The sequence below is a fragment of the Centruroides vittatus genome, unplaced genomic scaffold (genome assembly GCF_030686945.1).
Source record: "Centruroides vittatus isolate TY-2023 unplaced genomic scaffold, ASM3068694v2 contig_474, whole genome shotgun sequence".
Lineage (NCBI taxonomy): Eukaryota > Metazoa > Arthropoda > Arachnida > Scorpiones > Buthidae > Centruroides > Centruroides vittatus.
In genome coordinates this window covers 4466133-4487031 of record NW_027122266.1, presented here as the reverse complement: position 1 = coordinate 4487031, position 20899 = coordinate 4466133, and the positions used below count along the sequence as shown (strand labels likewise).

General features: G+C 36.3%; 1 protein-coding gene across 1 annotated transcript in view; it reads right to left on the bottom strand.

Annotated features, from left to right (window-relative positions):
* The window catches only part of LOC136977743 (microtubule-associated protein 1B-like), a 34441-nt gene extending 15325 nt beyond the window's left edge, over window positions 1–19116 (bottom strand). Inside the window, exon 1 of the mRNA XM_067273293.1 lies at window positions 17424–19116. Within this exon, the coding sequence (XP_067129394.1) occupies window positions 17424–19116 (1693 nt within the window). The remainder of the gene's footprint in view (window positions 1–17423) is intronic.
* Window positions 19117–20899: the final 1783 nt, after the last annotated feature.

Genomic DNA, 20899 nt, shown 5'->3' with positions numbered 1-20899 from the left:
ATTTTACTTTTATCGCTTAATTTCATGATTATAATGATAAAATTGCATGGAAAAGAATGATAATTTATTCAAAATTTTATCCAGAATAACAACAGTTCAAGTTTTAATTAGCTCGGCGACCGAATTATACAGTACGTCATCGTCTTATGTCTTGACGTAAAAATACAATTTTTAAACAAAAACATCTGATATGTAAAAAAATTACTCTAGGTAAAAATTTTATGACAATTTAGACAATGTTCAAAATTTTTCTTAGCAGTTTTTCTTCGGTGCGTGGAAGCGGTACCCACAAGATTTTTATCTGTATTATTTTCTATTGACACATTTTCGCCTTCAAGTTTATGTTTACGAAAGAAAAACTGCTAAGAAAAATATTGTCCGTCGTCTACATTATATATTTGGCGTGATTTTTTTTACATCTCAGAAGTTTTTGTTTAGATTCTGCTTAATTTAAGAAAATCACTTTAAGTGATTAGATAAATTATTTATTTACCGGGTAGTTATAAAATAAGTATCTCTTTTTGAAGCTGCCGGCAGCATGAGGGAACAACCCAAATTAAACCAAAATTGGTACACTTATCATTTTACCACTTACCAGAAGTGCAAGGATTTAAACAAGAAAAATAATGCCGATAGTCGATAAAGTCTGAAATGTAGTGTGTAATACAAGAAGAAAGAATTAACGTGTAAAAACTGATGGCATGCCGGTATTTATTGGAAAATATCACAGTGAATGTGTTAACGCTGTCTCATGGCGTTAACGATTCAGTTCAGGTTTCCAATACCGCCGTGTCCATTGCACTGACTATGGTACATACCGGTATTCTAGGTTCATACCGGTATGTCATGCTCAACTGCGGAATGTAATGATGCTCTCACAAGTTGTAATATGCCATCTTTAAAAACACTTATATTTTATACATCTCCATGGTAAACATTTCATTACAACAACGATAGAAGACACAGGCCCCAAACGGATGTTTGAGGCCTGTGTCTTCAATCGGATGGCCGAGCGGTCAACGTGGCAGCATACCGCTCTAGGGTACTCGAGATCGAATCCGAACAAGTCGAAAATTCCCCAGGAATGTTTCGGGCTTGGTCTGTTCGGAGATGACGGGCTCCGTCTGTCATCACCCAGCCATCCCATTGTGGGCGAATCCATAATGGGCTTCCTAAAAAGAGTCCCTCTTAGTGCCGACAGGGAGGAAAGAGTAAGAAAAAAAAACAGGCTCCATAGCGTCCTCTATTGACAATTTTTTTTCTTGTTCTATTTTTTTCCTCCTTACATAGTAAGTGTGTCAATTTTAGTTTTATTTGGATTATTTCTTCAAGCTACCGACAGCTCCAAATAGAGATACGTATTTTATAATCACCCGGTAAATATTTTCTTTTTGTCCAGCAATGGCCGTGTAGATTAAACCACTGAATAATAGCAATTCGTCATGTCTTGTCTATGGCTAGCCATGAAGCGTTTTTCTGAGTTTTCTTCATGTGTCTAACACCTAAATAGGGCCGTAGAAAGTCCTCTCGGGAAGCCCAGATTACCTAAACAGATCGTCCGTGTTGCGTTGCAGTACTCTGTCAAACCAAATATTTATTTTTCTTTTACAAGAAAATAAGCCCTGAAATATTGAAAATTTATGTTATTTACTGGAAACAAGCAATCTAGTAAACAGAAATTCAGCTATGTAACAATTATTAATCATTCAGAATATTTGAGTTAAAAAGCAAATGCTTTATTGAAACATTATACATCCAACTTAAAATGGTAAGTACGAACATTCTAATAATACTATCTTCTAGATATCAAGTATATATATAGCTCCAAATATTTTCTTTTATTTCTCTCGTGATAATCTTAAGAATGAAATTCTATTAGTGCAAACGTAAAAAATGATTATAATATTATAAACACAATTACTTGTGAAAACAACAATACAATTTAAAGCAACCTTTCGTACATTAAATGACCTCTTTCCTGGATACATAAGACCATATGATAGGGCATGTTAATTAAGCATACAGACACCGTACGCTATCTTGCGACAAATTTGCCCACAGAAGTTGCACCTGTCGCTCCTCATCCCTCACACTCGAGATCTTCCACATTCTAACACAATGGTTGTACGTTGGTAACAAAACAAACACATACACATTACAGTGGCACGCCAATAGAAGAAGAACTCACAACATATTGGTCTTCGCTTGGTCCAGTGCTGTCACAAAAATTTGCACAACATCCCAACTATGCCCTGTACTGAAATAAACATACACGATGTACAATACACTGTTAACAGAACACACAACTGGAAGATATCTGTGTAGACAACATTCACAATTACAAAAACTTTAGATCACTGCACCAGGAACTAGCTATACACTTAACACACATCATCATCAATCCACATAACATGCCAAAATTTCTTACTTAGGGCATCATCATCTACATGAAACCTAAAAAAAAGACAATACTACAGACCCCACATAATACAGACCATTACATGTCTTCCAACGTTCTACAAATTATTGACGGCCTGTATCGCAAACAAAATATACATGTTGAAGAACACAACATTCTTACAGAACAAGAAAAAGGTTGTCTTCGAAACCACAGGGGATGCAAAGAACAGTTACTCATAGATTTAGTCATTCTACGGCAAGCACACAAACAACACAAAAACATACACATGGCATATATAGACTACAGAAAAGCATTCGACAGTGTTCCACACAGTCGACTGCTACATATTCTATGCATCTACAAAATACCCCATCGCTCATTGCATTTTTCCAAAACACAACGCAGCACCGGAGAACAACACTACATCTCAGTATTCATAACACTTCCAAACAAACTAAAACCAAATATTCATTAGGCAAAGAATTTTTCAAGGAGATTCCTTGAGTAATCTCTGGCTCTGTTTACCTTTGAACCCATTATCTAACATGTTAAACAACACGCAATATGGTTACAATATCATACAAGAAAAATCAACACAGCTTACACTGTCACATCTCATGAACATGGACGACATACCACATAAAACTTTACGCATCCACATAAAATTAACTTCATCAACTCCAAGAAATCATATATTCATACACCAAGTACATACAAATGGAGTTTGGCCTAGACAAATGCAAAACAGATAGAAAAAGGAGTCCTGAAGAAAGAAGCTTTTGTACTTGGAAATAAAGATGTTATTAAATCCATAGAAGAGGGCGAGTTCTACAAGAATTTAGGATTTCAACAGGCCAAACTAACGAAACATACAGAGATTAATTAAGGAATACCAAAGTAGATTAATTAAATGCTATTCTCAGAACACAGTTAAATGCAAAATACACAGTTAAAGTAATAAATACATATGTCATCCCAGTACTCACATATTCTTTTGAAGTTATACATTGGATTCACGCAGATCTTGAGCAAACAAGAACAACACTTACTAAGCATAACAACATCATCCTAAATCTGCCACAGAAAGATTAACCCTTCCACGTAAAGATGGCGGACGTGGCCTGATTAACATAGTTAACCGTCACTACAAACAAATACAGTTACTGCAAGAGTTTTTCTACAAAAAATTAGAAACATCACAGTTATATAAAGCAGTAACTCTAGCAGACTCAAATAACACACCATTAAACTTACACTCACATCATACGGACAGAACACAGCATATAGAAAGGATAACCATTAAGCAATCGTGGGCTCAAAAGGTACTCCATGGCAGGCATCCTTATGATCTGGCCCAAGATTTTTGTGACAAAACTGCTTCAAACAGCTGGTTAGCTCAGGATGCCTTTTTGGGGAGACAGAAGGATTCATGATTGCCATACAAGATCAGGTCATAAATACTAAAAACTACAGAAAACACATACTCAGAGGTACAACACTCACAAATGACACATGCAGAAAATGTCACATCATGCCAGAAACTATACAACACATTACCTCTGGTTGCAAGCTCTTGGCACAGACAGATTATTTACACAGACATAATCAAGTAGCAAATATAATACACCAAGAGCTTGCAAACAAACGCAAATTATTAGACAACCACAATCCATACTACAAATATATTCCACATACAGTATTGGAAAACAACACACACAAAATGTACTACGATAGAGCCATAATCACAAATAGAACAATTTACCACAACAGACCGGACATCACACTCATTGCAAACACAATAAAATCATATACATTATAGATATATCCATTCCAAACACTCACAATATACAAAACGCATGCACTGAAAAAATCAGCAAGTACACAGAACTCGCCCAGGAAATAAGGCATCTGTGGGGATGGATAAGGTGCTTTTTGTACCTGTTGTTCTCTCTTCTACAGGTGTGATACTACACACACTACACAAAAGTCTGGAAACATTAGAATTGAATAGAAATACATACATCACACTACAGAAGGCCACTATATTGAATACATGCCACATTGTTAGGAAATTCCTGAATACAGACACACTTATTTAATTTTAGTTTTGTTTTGGTTGCTTTGCCTTGACTCTGGTTCGGCATAGTACACAACCACCGGTGTCAACCGAGTATAATTCACTAAACCCAACATAATAATAATGATAAGCGCAGTGTCCAAACGGTACGGAGTTAAAAGTTGAAATTTGGTACACAGTTAGGGTACGTCATGAAAATGCACACTAAAAAAGGATTTTTAAAAATTCCCCCGTGGGGGAAAGGGAGAGGGTTAAACATTACCCTGAAGAACGCTGCTTCTACTGTATCATTTTAGATGCTATTTTTTATGTTTTTGCGAGGAATCGAACATATTTTTTGACACGTCTAAAAATCCTTTAATTAGTCTCGAAAGAAAGGGGGACCTAATTCCTAATTCCTGCATCCGGTGGAAACGGGTAAGATCGGCTATAATCCAATAATCTTAATTTTCGCTATCGTTACTTTTTGCCCAGTAACGCCGGGCTCATCTGCTGCTAGTATATATATATATATGTATATGAAATATGTATGTATAAAAGTCTAATCACTAACCCACAGATTCGTGTGCTTTAAAATTATAATAATAAAGACTTTCTTGAAAATCTTTGTTCCTTTTTCTATAATTCGAAAGCTCATATAAATACGTCAGAAAAGTAATTTGAAATAAATTTTAAAACAAAAAAGAAGTATTGCTAAAACAATAGCTTAAGTCAGTTTTATTTTGTTTGTAATGAAAGTTCCTTTCTCGACTTTTATTGAGCTTTTTCAATCATTAGATATTGCTATATAGCTACAGATTTGAATAGCTATCTCCTAATAATTTCTACTTTTCCTTAAAGTAAATAAGAATTTTGTTTCATTCAGGTAAACGAACTAATAACAAAAACTATTTATTAATTTATATTATTTATATAATGTTATCTCAAATATTAAATAAGAATATTCTTAATTTACATAAGTAAATAAAGTATTTTTATAAAAAGTGTAAAAAATTTGTTTGTTCAAAATGTTTTCATTGAATTTAATAGAAATAAAGAAATGAAATATTTATTTAATATATAATTTTTATTTTATGAGTGTAATTTAGTAATAAGTAGTAAATTATATTCTATTGCAATTTAAATTAATTAGAAACAAAAGATTATGTTTCAGTACAATACATAAAATTTTATAAATCAAGCTATAAAAGATATCAAAATCTTATATAAATAATACAAGTTCTTAAAAAGATTCGGGATGTCAAACGATATGTATATTTATATAATCCTTAATGGCTACTTGACAAACACTGTTTAGGAAAATTACCAATAAAAGATAATTTACTTTTTAAATTACAGATTTACAAGCATTTCAAACGAAAGACCTCTAAGTATACAACCTACAATCTGTTGCATTCTGTTCGTCAACCTCTTACAGTTTTAATGTTTCTACAACTTACTCGTATAAAGATAAGTTGTAGAAAATCTTTCAGTTTTAAATATTTTCGTCCTGTTGGCACTAAAACCACTTTTCTATACAGAACAGACTATACATAAAAAAATTCTGAACTTCTCGTCACCTAAAATAGGACTAACCCCTCTAATATTTCGGCGAGTAGACCAAGTAAAAAGTTTTTTTATACAGAGTGAAACCGATGATCTTTCCTAAATAAAGATCCTTGGTTCTGTATCGATCGATCGATCGTATCGTATTTGATGATAAAATTGGTGGAAAACGTGAAGAAAAAGGATTTGTCTCTCTGACACATCCGTATTAATAATCCCTTGTACTTCTGAAACAAACATCATTTATTGTACAGTATAAGCATGTTGCTTCAAGGACCAAAAAATTATAACATTTTTTATAATTTTGATTGCTGTAACACAGCGAATTATCTGACTTTATTATTTTTAATTCTGGCAATCGAACATACATCCGCAAATTAATTTAATAATTCTATATTACGTAAATATTTTTCTTGAAAACACGTTATATTATAAAAAAGCGTAATGTACCATATTCATAATAGTATTTCCCACTACCGGACGAGTGGTTAAACCACTGAACACTAGTAATTGGTTGGGGGTTGGCGCTTCACTAACGGACTATTCTCATAAAGTTTTCCAGTTTTTTTCATGTGCCTAACACCTAAATACAACTAGTTTCCCATAAAAATTCCTCTAGATTCTCCTCCTTGGTAGATCGCCTATGTGAGCGTTGCCTTATTCCACCAACCTAAATCCAATTTAAGTTTTCAATTATTTACTTAATGTTTTTATAAATAAATATTTTGATGACTAAAATTCCATTTCAGCAGTTTTTAACTGAACATTCAGAGGTGTGTTTTTACTAATCAGACTCATGAAGGGTTCTGCTAACTTCTATGTCTGTAATGAGAGTGGTTGGCTAGTAAAAAGCAGGCTCAGATAACTGATCTTGGATGACAGCTCATTTAAAATCGCTGATTCCTGAAATCGTAGCGGAGATATTGTTTTTATACTAAGTGTATTATTTTTCAAAAAGATTCATTAGGTTGTTCTGCTCGAGAGCAAAACGATCATCTCAGAGTCTCATGCATATCTGGAGAGCTAAATAAAACTCATAAGTTTCTGTTTTATTTAGTTCTGTTTTTGTTCTCTTTTGGCAAATGAGTTTTCTCACAATCCAGTATCGAGAAGAAAGTAAAAACTATTATATATAAAAATTAAAAAGTCAGACACAAAAATTAAAATTTTAATTAATTTTGGACCTAAACACATGCATTTTACACAAAATATAACAATGACAATGGATTTTTCTAAATATAAAGTTTATGCAAATTTAAATTACAATTTCTGAAGCTGAGTTTATAAGAAAAAGTTGAATTCCTTTTTGTTTTCTAGAGTATTCTCTTTTTGTGATAAGTAATTTGCGAAAGAAAGATTTTCCGATAGATAATTTTATTTTTAGAATAAACCCGAACAATTTCTACTCCTAAAAATTGAAACTTGTTGAAATACATAAGTTCTTACAAAAATCATTTTAGAAATGACACAATCTTAAAGAATGTAGAATATTATATTATGTTAATTCGTTAGTCGATTAGAAAATTAATTTGTTTGTATACGTAGAATTACTTCTTTAAAATATTTCAATATTTGCTGCATTTGCAATGTTCAGTTCCATACTGAACCCGCATTAAAAAAGAATTTGTTAAAAATTTGATTTTTTAAAACTTAGTGTATGAAATACCACGTTTTCATTATTTTGAACAGGTTTTTACATTAAAAATTACAGAATTTTAATAAAATTTTTTATTTTATGCAGTGTAATCAGTTATTAGTAACGTAAATAATAATAATTTCTTATAAATCATCTCTAAAAATAATAGCAAATTTCAGTCTCAGAGTCTACATCTTTATGAACAAGATCAATAATAATTATTTTTAAAATATTCTATCGTAAATTTATACTCTAACAGATTTTTGATGTAAAATTATTCATTGATCTTGCTGGAAGAGTTTTTTTAAATGTTTTCATACATCTTATCTATTTCATCTCGTTCTTGTGGAAGAAACAGTGTCATAATTACTTTCACTAAATTTACGGCCGTCTTAGCTAAAGCTGTTCAAATTAAAACAGAAATTCACGATTAATTTCTTGTAACTTTCGTAAACAATTGATATATAAATTATAATTTATTTTTTATTTTTTTACTTTTACTTACTCTCAGCAAGTTTCCGTCGCTTAATTCTGGCCTGAGTTTCGAGGTCTGACGTGAATATGCTCAACTTCTCATATACAACGGAATGTTTGGGGTTTCTGTTGGTGCGAAATTTGGAGAAAAGTAAGGTCTTCTGTTTCAGTCGCCATTATAGTTGTAACTTACAGCTCCTCTTATAAATATTGATGCAAGAAAAAGGAAATTTGTAACTTTCTCCATTGTTGCGATTGCTCTGTGACTGGATCACTTTACGTTGTCGTCTTTTAATTTGCTGTTCTCGCTATGAAATACATTGTAAGTAATTTAATACAATTATTTCTCCTTATTAAATTATTTTTCATAAAATAATGTTAATTAAAAAACAGAGAAGATCATATTCATATAAATATTATATACAGTTAATAAGCAAGAGTTGTAAATAGAAAATTCATCTAAATTATATTAAAAATTGAAATTTTATAATTATTTATTCGAATTGTCAAGATAATTAAATCAAAGGAAATAATTAAAACATTTAAATTAAAATGAATTTCTTTTATATAAAGCTTATGTAACTGAGATTCAAGTAAAATGTATTCATTTTATATTTTCATTTATTGATGTGCTGTGTACATAAACTTGAATAAAGTAAAAGTCTGATTAATAAATATCAAATTACTTTGGCAATTAAAAGCTGAAATCGAATCTTAGAGTAACTCCACAGGGTTTACGGGAGATGATCTGTCCCGAACATGTCGTCCCTTGTCTCTAATTCATTGTACACCTGAATAAACTTTATCCAAATTGATTCTTACAAAGTTTCAATAGATTTCAGCTCCGATTTTTCAGGCTTTCTCTCTCATCGCTCTGCTGCTTCTTACGTGCGTGTAAGAATACGAAAATTTGATCAAATAGAAAAGCGAAAAAGCGATGGCCGGATGATTGAGATGGCTAACGTGTAAGCCTATTTATTCTTGGGGATCTAGGACTAATTCTGAACGAGAAACCTCAGGAATTTTTGAAGAGCGGTCTGTCATGGACATGTTAGGCCAAGTCTCTCATCACCGATAGTTTCTAGTTAGAGCCTGATGGAACACGTGATGAACACAGGAGAAAGGCCATCTTAGTGCCCGCAGCGCAAAGAGAGTGAAAAGTGAGGCGAATATCGGACAACGAATGTGAAATGCCCAACAGTGGACTGAGTGGATAAAACGCTAACAGCTGATAGTTGGTCGTGGGTTTGTTCTTCATCAACGGGATGGCCACGTAATTTTCCGGGTTTTTTTCACATGTATAACAAATAAATACGGCCAGTTTCCCATAGAACATCCTCTCGTCCTCTCATCGCGCTTCAGCAGATTGTCCTTCTTGTGTTGCCTTAATCTATCAATGCAGTCTGTCTAATCTATTGGAAACTGCACAAATTTAAGGAAAGAGAACTATTTTTCTTTATTTTACTATGTCTAAAAAATAGACATAGATGTTTTTAAAAATCGAAAAAATCTACATTCGTAGGTTTTTAAAGACATAATAGCAAGGATAATTTCTTCTTTCACTATCGCCATCAGTCACCGATAAAACTAACACTAGACAAAGAAACACAGTTGTTCTCACTTTATTTTAAGATCGATCGTAAATACAGACAGCGATGCATTTTCTTCGGCTATGACAGGCGCCTAAATTTTTAAGCTCACAATCTCACTGTTCATTAATAATAATTTCATTCTATGAGTATATTCTATGACAAACTACCAAAATTTTCTTCTATTATTTTAATCGTTCCGTCCTGTGGGTCCTAAGAGATTTTTTCTCAAGATTATCGTGAATTCGTCTAGGGATGACCGGGTGAGGGAGAAGGTCCGACATATCCGACATAGACCACCCGCAAAAATTTCTGGGAGTTCCCAACAAACCGGAAATCGATTCCGAGTCACCCAGAGCAATAGTGTAACGTCCTATCTACCTGGCAATCCATCTGACTTGCCAAAATTTAAATACGTATTGAAGTTACTAAACTGTATTTGATTTTAAAAAATGTTTTCTAGACGTATACAATTTTAATATAAATTAATATAATGGTTTTAATAATGGTTTTCTTATTCTCCAACTGAATACAATTTTCACTTGTTGAACTTTCACCAATAACACAATATGTAGCAATATCCATAATTGTATAAGTTGTAAATCTGCGAGAAAAGATATTACTGAAATATAATCCATTTGACTGGGATTTATCCAACTAATTTAAATTTATTGGTAACTATTTCCTGGACGGTGCATTACTTTATATGAATACGAATTGCAACTATGTTAAAATTATTTGAAAGTGCGTCAATTTATGAAATTTCTTAAAGCAACGTTTCGTCAATTTGTGTAAATGTATTTTGCATAAAGTATCAGTATAAATCACAATTTTATAATATAATGTGTACAGTATAAAATGGCTAATCGTTGCCCACGTGGAATTTTACGGGTTTCTTGACGTTTCTAACTCCTGGTGATGGATCAATATCTCATAGAATACTTCTAGAGAGGCATATCCTTTGGATATTCCTAATGTGTTGCATTGTATTTCCCCATCAATGCAATTTAATCAGTTAGTATGAAAAAGGCCTACGTCGACATCTCCACCATTTTAATTTAAAAGTACAGTCCAGTAGTAGGCCTATATGCGTAAGGTTACATGTTGATATTGAAATGTTAATATATCGCGCATCTTCTACATTTTCTTCAACATATTTATAGTTCTTTCATTTGGAAAAGGCATAGGTATTTCAACCTATTCAACATCAATATGTCAATCTTTAGCTTTATAGATGGCACGCCATTATGATACTGCAAATGAATAGGTGAAACTGAATTAAAGTATTTTAGTGAACAAGGTGGTCAGTTTAAAAAAAAACTATCATTATTATACAGAGCGAAGAAACCAGTTTTTTTCCGATATGATATAGATTTTGCGCATATAAAGAGGATTAAACGCACTAACATTGTAAATGCCTTACGAGTATGCGTTGCAATGATTTCTGCAGCTAGGAGAGAGCCATTCAATATCGAACTTTTGAAACCGCAGTAGTGCTGAATTTTTCACAGTGGGTAGATAAGCATTTCGAAAAAATATGTCCCCTTGGAATGTGAAAAATTAACCCATAGCAAAAGTCTTATCTGAAACACAAATTCTCTGTTACATGGAACAAAGTGTACACAACACCTACAATGCCGAACCCGAATCTATCTGCGCTTACCAGATAATTAGCGTTGTAATAAATGCTCGATATAATTCTTATTGCCTTACTGTCCTTTATTTCCTTATTATATATTTTGTCAACGTGGACATTAGTTATTAATAGGACAATTATACTGGTTTTAAGCTTTTATGCAAGAATTGAGAAAAAAGTTCTTAAAGAAAACAGACTTTCTTTATTAAGCTACCTGTACACATACATCGATTCACATCTGTCTTTCGGGCTATCATGCCCCTCATTAGCAGGATTACAATTGTGATAAAGTTTAAGATATACAAGCATCCAATTTCTGACAATAATTGTTTTTTGTATTGAAAACTAAAATGCTTCATATTCCTTTACAATGCGCTATCCAAACTCACAAAACTGGCGCGTGTTGAGCTCATTGACATATTTATACGCATAAATATGTTAATGAGCTCAACACCAATGAGCTTTTTCTGTTTCGGTTTCACACGAAAACACAAATATGGTGACACGTTTCTAACGTTCACTCTAAAGCAGTTGAAAACTCTAAAGTTCGTCAATGATGTGCATGTCCAACATCATATCCGAGAAAAATGTCAAGAAAGTTTAAAATATCAACACCTGCAGATAGCTGCCTACCACCTGCAGCAATCGGTTAAATCGCACATGTGCGGCCATAGGCCATGCATATTAATTAAAGCCCGTCGTAAAAATCAAAATAAAAAATTGTGGCATATATCAATATAAGTTGACAATAATCGGAAACTCGATAGACACGTTGTACTCGACCAACATACAAGCAGCAATCGTCCGAAGACTTTACATGGAGAACTTTCACCTCGAACATCTCGTCCCAAAAATCGAATTTCAAAATTCCGGCTTCGTCACTAATTGGTCTTGCCAAATTGCGCATATCTGCGAAAAAGTCGAATTTTTTCCCTATTAAATGGAGGATATATTCAAGTTAATTTCCCTATTATATTGGATTATAATAATTATTTTCCTATTATACTGTATTGACATATTATCCTCTGTTTACAAGCAATAACATTGAGTTTATAAGTGAAAAAAATGGTTATTTGTTCAAACAATTGGTTCATTTTTGTCTGAAATTTATGAAATTATTTCCATAAAAAAATTCAGATAACTAGGTTGGTTTGATTTTATTCGTTTACGGCAACGAGACACACTGGCAAGTAGCTATATAGGAACTAATAGGGATTAAGCGCTGGGCCTCCAAGTATCAAGGGCCCACAAAAATTGAATTATTGTCATAAATTTTTAATACTTTTTCATTAACAATGAGCACTTATCGTATAGTAAAAAATTAGTGAATATTAATAATGTAATGATAATTTATAGTATTATTTGTTTTATTGTAATCAATGTAACGTAATTGGTCAGGTTACCAAGTTGCAATTTTAAATACACTGGCTCGATTTCGAATGCTATAAGGAGAATAATAATAATAGCCAACCTGACTTAAAAGGCAATGGAAATGCACCTCTTTGCAAGGAGGAAAAAAAACAGTGAGAGAAAAAGCTACAGAAATAGTAAAATTACTTAGTGTGAGGTGCCAAAACTGGGGCCCCATTAGACTTCAATAAGCCCTAGGGCCCGAAAATTCTAGATCCGCCCCTGTATCCATTAGGGATTGCAATCCAGCAGTGTTTTGAATCCAGCTGGATTTTTGCTGGATTGAAATCATTCTAGCTGGATCCAGCGCGGATCCAGAGTGGATGTATTTTTGGTGCAATAAAGTGTTATCTGTCTATCTATCTATCCTGCAATTTATGTTTTTTTAAATGAAATAAATAAAACATTTTTTTAAAAAATACTTAAGAAACTTTTATTATTTAGACTGGTCACTATAAATCAGTAAAACTTCTTACACATTTAGGTAGTAAACTTAAGTTTGATTCGGTTTAACACTTGAGATAGAGATAATTAACTTCAAATGTTTAGTTAGATTATAATTATAATGTAATCTTTAAGTTAAATAATAGCAAAGGTAATTCTACTGATTAATTTATATTAATGTATTATAATAATGTAAGGACGGATAATCAGTGGCTAAGTGGCTACCAGTCTTACCAGTTTTCATATATAGGCTCTACATATTTTTTTTTTTTTTTTTTTTAACTCTTTCCGCCCTGTGGGCACTAAGAGAGCCTCTTTTAGTAGGCCCATTATGGGTTCGGCCAGGCCCACAATGGGGCGACCGGGTGGTGAGGGACGGGGCCCGACATATCCGAACGGACCACCCCCCGAAAAATTCCTGGGGATTATTCGACCCGTTCGGATTCGATCCCGGGTCCCCCAGAGCGGTAGGCTGCCACCTTTACCGCTCGGCCATCCGGCCAAACTACACCTCTATCAATCCAGCAAAATTTAATAAAATAATAACGTTTTCAATCGTTTTTAACGATCTTCCTCGGTTACAAAAAAATAGAACATTAAATATACCAGTAGAACATAAAATGTGTTCGGAATAAATATAAAAATTAACGGAAAACGCCCAAACGGACAAAATATAGATAAATAAACAAAATAAATAGCGGAAAAAATATATACAGGGTGTTTTTTCTAAACTGACGGTACTCAGAAACATCTGTAGAGCAATCTAACAGCCGGACTGTCGCCAAATTTGGGAGAGTGACTAAGGATGACATGGAAAAGAGGTAGAATTTAGGTACTACTTTTTTTCTTCGCGGAATCTTCCGCGAAGAAAAAAAGTAGTACCTAAATTCGCCGGTAGAGGAGGATTTGGCGCTGTTGTAGCGAAAAAGCTACCAGAACTTCACTGAAGAAAGGGTCATCAGTCGCTTTTTTCCACTTACATGGCCGCCTCGCTCCCCGGATCTAACCCCATGTTACTATTTCCTGTGGGGTTACTTAAAGTCCAAGGTCTATCTTGGTAGTGTCCCAAACTTGATGACTTTGAAGGACAACATTCCTCAAACTGTGATGAACATTCCTGCGGACATGTTACGTTCGGCCATAGAGAACACGGTGTTCAGGATACAATGAGTTGTCCAGCAGAACGGTGATCACATTGAAGAAGGGAGAAGGTTATTTGCTGATTAATTAAACTTTTGTTATTACACTGAAACTGCTGTCTGATTATTCATTCGTGTGTTTGTTAATTGCAGCTGGATTTTATGCAGATTCTTAGCTGTTTTGCTACAACAGCGCCAAATCCACCCCTACCGGCAAATTTGGGTACTACTTTTTTCTTCGCGGAATCTCTTTCCCATGTCGTCCTTAGATCACCCTCCCAAATTTGGCGACAGTCTGGCTGTTAGATTGCTCTACAGATGTCTCTGAGTACCGTCAGTTTATAAAAAAAAAACACCCTGTATATAAGATCCAACGAAACCAGCATTGTCCGTTAATAACATTAATTAATGTAAAAGGATCTCCACATGGTAGACAATGAGTCCGCATCTCTATGGTTTATACAACCAGTTGTCATGTGCGCCTTGCAGATTTCCAATCTCTCAAGATGTTTGACCGTTTGCCTATTCGTCGTCGTTTTTATAATTGCCGCTTGATCCCATTGGACGTTAACATCCTTCTGTCTTTCGTATGATGCCAGCGCAGTGTTGTCAAGGTTCTTACTGATTGTATATTTGTGCTCTTGAGCCTTTGTTTTAAACTGCGCATCGTTGCACCCACATAAACAAGCTTGGAATTGAAACGTTGGTTGTGTAAAGACACCGAATACATACCCGTTGTTGAATTCCGATCCTCTTTCTTTTTATCGTTTCTTAAAAGTTTGAAAACAGTGGGATTACGTCGGTATACAATACGAAAATTATTAGACCTGGCAGTACATCTATGTATCTTGTTTAAAAAAAATGGGATGTAATTAAGCACTATTCTTTTTATATTTATTCCAAACACATTTTATGTTCTATAGTTAATGTTGTATTTTTTTGTAACTGAGGAAGATCGTTAAAAGCGATTGAATACGTTATTATTTTATTAAATTTTGCTGGATTGATTAAAGTATAGTTTATTTATAAGTAATTTAATTATTAGTGTTAGTAAAGTAGTGAGTAAGTAATTAGTAGCAGTCTAATAGTTAGCAAAACGGCAACGCGTCGACGTAGACTTTTGCGGCATTATTTAGAAAGTAATTGAGTATTTGCGGATCCGCAGCGCTGGATCCAGCACTTGGTGCTGGATCCAGCAGGCCGAAAAATGCGCTGGATCCAGCTGGATTGCTGGATGAGGGATCCAGCAATTGCAATCCCTAGTATCCATCCTCCACAGATGCCTTATTTCCTGGGCAAGTTCTGTGTACCTGCTGATTTTTTCAGTGCATGTGTTTTGTACATTGTGAGTGTTTGGAATCAGTATGTGATTTCATTGTGTTTGTCAATGAGTGTGATATCTGATCTGTTGTGGTAAATTCTTTTATGTGTGATTATGGTTCTGTCGTAATACATTTTGTGCATGTTGTTTTTCCAATACTTTCTGTGGGATGTATTTGTAGTATGGTTTATGGATAGTACTAAATACCTTTTATACAGGTAATACAGATTTTATTAATAGGGTAATACATTAATAGGGTATTTACAGGTAATACAGATTTTATTAAGGGAATAATAACAGTTATAGATTTACAATTTATTTACAATGTAATATCATTAGTTAATTTTTTGAGTACTGTAATTTTATTATACAAATTTTAACTTAAATTAAATTTGTGTACAGTTTTATAAGAGACATTTTAAATAAGATATTTTAGAACATTTTGAAGATAATGAACTACAGCGTAAGTATTTACAGACTAACCAGTCTTATTATACAATGGTTTATTATCTTCCTTAATTCTATTTTATTCCACTCTTATTCATATCTTATAAAACAATATTACTTTCAAAGACATTAGAACGATTTGCAGAAAACAAAGAAAAACACCAAAACAAAATCACTAATGTTTAATAATTTAATTCATTTTCAAATGTTCAAACGTATTTAAATAATAAAACACGTCAACAGTAGTACTGCAAACCAGTGGTTCTCAATCTGTTGTCAGCGGAACACGGGTGCTTCGTGAAGCCACTTCAAGTTTTCTGCGATAAAACAAATATACAATGAAAAATTGTTGCAAAAGAAAAATCAATACAATGTAAAATAATTTTTGTATGGGAATGTAATTAGCAAGCGCCAATGTCGTAGTAATGTTCAAAATAACCACTCAGTCGGTTTGACGAAAAACACAAATTTTATATTTACAGTAAATGTACAAAATAATCCAAATTAGAGTTACAATTAAATATGCACAACACTAATTCCAACAACAACCGACTATTCCCGTACAAATTCGTCGAAAGAACTCCTTACGAACAAACAGACTTGTAATTAACAAAACCTCCGAGTCAGGAACAAGTTCGTACACAAACACGTAACTTCCCACGAGAGAGTTAGTTAGCACCTCGATAACGACGATCTCCCTTGATCCGATCCGATCCGATCACCTCCGATACGATCACACCATCCCAGCCGATCGCGATACGAACTTAAATAGTCGACGGCGTTCGAACCCTGCTCCAATCAAATTTGAATGTTCCCGCAACGGCCGCCAACGGTCACTTCCCGCCGGCCAATCGTCCGATGGTTGACGATTCGAAACTTAACGGTTCTTCCCACGGAAGTTCCTAACGGTCGTTTCCAACGGCCGATCCTAACGACTTTTCCGTTATGACAGTTCGTTATAACAAACAGGTGGGAATCGCGCGTCTTGGCGATTCCATACCTTACACCTCCGCGGCCAAGGATCAAACTGAGCTTAGCCCAAGCCTGTTTGATCCAACAACACTCAGCAATTTTACAAATGTCCGTTGGTGCGGACTGACCCTTACCTCCGGTACAACCGGGCAAACTCGCTATAACCCGCGCACAGAGATGCCTCGCGATGGTGTAGGACCCCTTGGATCCCCGAGACCTATCCGCGCGGGTCCCCCTACGAGGAGGTCGTCCCCGTCGCCTTCGGCGCGTCATCCGGTTTTGTTGGTCACCAGATGTCGCTCGGCCCTTCTCACGGAATTTGGGTTTCTTACCGCGAGCTCGGTTGTGACCGTTGTCCGTCGTTTTCCGGACCGGCGATATGCCTCCCTCCGGACTTAGCACGTGTGTGGGTGGTTCCGATTGGCCACTGGCCGCGCCCGCCGTGGCCCGAGACCTCCGGGTCTCTTCACCGCTGTGTTTTCTTTGAACCCGAGTGACGGTCGCCAAGATCACGTTCGCCTGTTGCCCAATCAATCCGGCCAAGTCGTCCACGGAATGACACTCCTTCGTAGCATCCAGAGGCTCATCCCGTGTCGTATTCGGTAACCCTAGCAGCGGTTCGCTAGTTTCCCCGATCGCTCGTCTTTGGTCATCGGCGTGTTGCGCCAACTGCGTCGCGGGTTCCCGGCCGATATCTCCCAAGTCGATTATTTCCCCGACGCCACAATTTTGACCCTGAGGCGTCCCAGCTACCCCATTCTTTACTGCTCTGACTCCCGGCCTCCCTTCATCAGCGTCCTCGCCCTCCAGTTTCCTGTTCGCGGCGGGTCGTTCGCTTCGGCTATCCGATTCGCTACCGGAATATCTCCTCGCAATAGGAGTCGCGTCCCCTGCTTTATTTTGCTCAGACTGCGCCCTCCGCTCACACTGGGCCGTGCGCTGCCGCTCTTGTGTCTGGTCAAGCGGTCCTATGACCATCCCCCGGTTTTTGTCGTCGGGCGGCTCTCGTTTAACCGCCTCGCTCGCTTCCACGAACATCCCCGCTACCGCACTTAATATACTCTGCTCCTCAGCTAATTCCCTTTTTCTTGCCTCGGAATCCGCTTTCTCTCTCGCTTCTACCAGCGCTCGGAAGTCCCTTTCCGTTAAGAGTGCGTCTGTCGCTTTCCCTAACCTATTGGTGATCGCACACGTCACCCGTGCCGATCCCGGCGTTTCTTCGCGTCCTTCCTCCCACAATCCAAGTGGCACTGACGCTACGCCTGCCTCTACCTGGTGACCGAAGGCTCCAACGAGTTGGCTTTCCTCCTTCGTTCCCGTCACCGCTTTAGGGACCCATGACTCCCTTAACCCCGACGCTTCCGTTCCCGAAACGTCCTTAACTGGGGGACCATTTCTGCCGCTTACTGTCTCAGCTTCCTTCAGCGACCTCCCAACTTCGGGTTGGATATTATGAACTGCCTCCTCTCGTCTTGCCGCGACTCCACTAGGCTCCCTAATGTCCCGGTCTACCTGTGAGCTGCGCCTACTTTCTACTCTTAGCATGGGGACTTTGGCCACCCTGACCCCAGCGGTTCCCGTCCTCGATCCGGCTACGTACGTGGGCCTCCCTTCTCCCCGCATTGCCTTGACCCGATCCTTTGCTTCCCCGCTCCCCGGTGGGCAAGAGAGTTTGGATGCTCTCACCTCCACCACCACGCGGTCCGCTGCCTTGGGTCGCATGCGTTCGGCCTCATCGTCTACCCGCCTATCAGAACACCCTCTTTTCTGCCGGTCAGTTTCCCTTGGCCTATCTAATTCCCCCTGCGGCTTTTTTCCCGACAAGCTAATTCTATCCCCGAAGTCGCGGTTCCTCTCGACTTTAAGTCCTTCGGATCGTGTTTGCTGTTCCTGCCGCTTCGTATCGTCTAATTTTCCGGTGATCCCCAGCCGTAACTTAAGTTGTTCTAACTCTATCTCTGCTTTCCTCGTCTCTGACTCAATTTCCGCTCTTCTCGCCTCTGCTGCCTGGGCTTTGTTCGCCATCTCTGCTTTGATTTTTGCGATCTCGGCCCGTAACCTACGTGCTTCGAGTTCGCGACTCGACCTGCTTGTCCTACGCGCCATTCCCTGCTTGTCATCCTCCCACTCTCTAGCCTCTAGCTGCCGCGATTTCGCGCGTCTGGGCATCTCTGTGTGCTAGCGAGAAACAAAAAATTTACCTGGGTCTAATTGCTGGTGATGCTCTGTACGTACGTCTGCTTCTCTGTCGTAGCTCAGTTCTTCCGATTCTTTGAAGTGTAATCCAGGATAATCCAACGTAATCCAAAGTATCCAAAATATCCTGTCGAGACTGCGCCAGTAATGTTCAAAATAACCACTCAGTCGGTTTGACGAAAAACACAAATTTTATATTTACAGTAAATGTACAAAATAATCCAAATTAGAGTTACAATTAAATATGCACAACACTAATTCCAACAACAACCGACTATTCCCGTACAAATTCGTCGAAAGAACTCCTTACGAACAAACAGACTTGTAATTAACAAAACCTCCGAGTCAGGAACAAGTTCGTACACAAACACGTAACTTCCAACGAGAGAGTTAGTTAGCACCTCGATAACGACGATCTCCCTTGATCCGATCCGATCCGATCACCTCCGATACGATCACACCATCCCATCCGAACGTCGATACGAGCTTAAATAGTCGACGGCGTTCGAACCCTGCTCCAATCAAATTTGAATGTTCCCGCAACGGCCGCCAACGGTCACTTCCCGCCGGCCAATCGTCCGATGGTTGACGATTCGAAACTTAACGGTTCTTCCCACGGAAGTTCCTAACGGTCGTTTCCAACGGCCGATCCTAACGACTTTTCCGTTATGGCAGTTCGTTATAACAAAACAGGTGGGAATACAATGTAAAATAATTTTTGTATGGGAATGTAATTAGCAAGCGCCAATGTCGTCATCTACTAGACTGAGTGCGCTTGATTTCAAAAAGGTTTGCCACTCCTGCTTTAAAGTTGATGTAAGTGTTCTGCGGAAAAAAATGTGAAAGTTTATTGTTCCCCGACTTCAAAAAGATTGAGAACCACTGCTGTAAACATTGAAACAGCAAATTGTAAACAACAAATTAACATTGCAAACAGTAAAAATTAAAATATCTAATCTGGTCTTGCAATGCGATTTTCAAATCCACAGATATGATTAAACATTGAAAGAATTCTTACGTGCTTAAATTATATAGAAACTTTTAAAAGTGTTATTAGATAGTCTTCAATTCAGTTTTAGTGCTGGAAATAAAAAAAGTCGCACGTTTTCAAACTTGGCCTGTAAATTGGATATGTTTGCAAGAGTTGTTTTTCTTGACCATAAAGTAAATCATCGTATTAGCAATATTCAACGCATTTATTTTTTGAAAATATAAAAAAATTAATATGGCTTTAGTTTTATTTTCAAATTACAATTTGTGAGTATTGAAATAACACTAATAATCTGTTGAAAGAGCCAAAGACGTTTTAAGAATCAAAATTAAAAATATTCCAATCCATTTTTTATTGCAAAGATCGTAAGCTTTGAATAATTATAAATATCAAAGTAGAAATACGTTTCTTACGTATCTTATTTTTAAAGAATAAACAGCAAAAAAGTTTATTATTTTAACAAGACTTCCGCTCGAAAAACATAGATGTTCACATCCATTCGATATCGATTATTTAATATAAATGGCATTACTAATTCCAGAAAAGAAGATTAACAAGCCTTCTTTTCTTGAATTCCTAATGTAATCTACTATTAAATATTCATTAATTTTGAATTCGCGT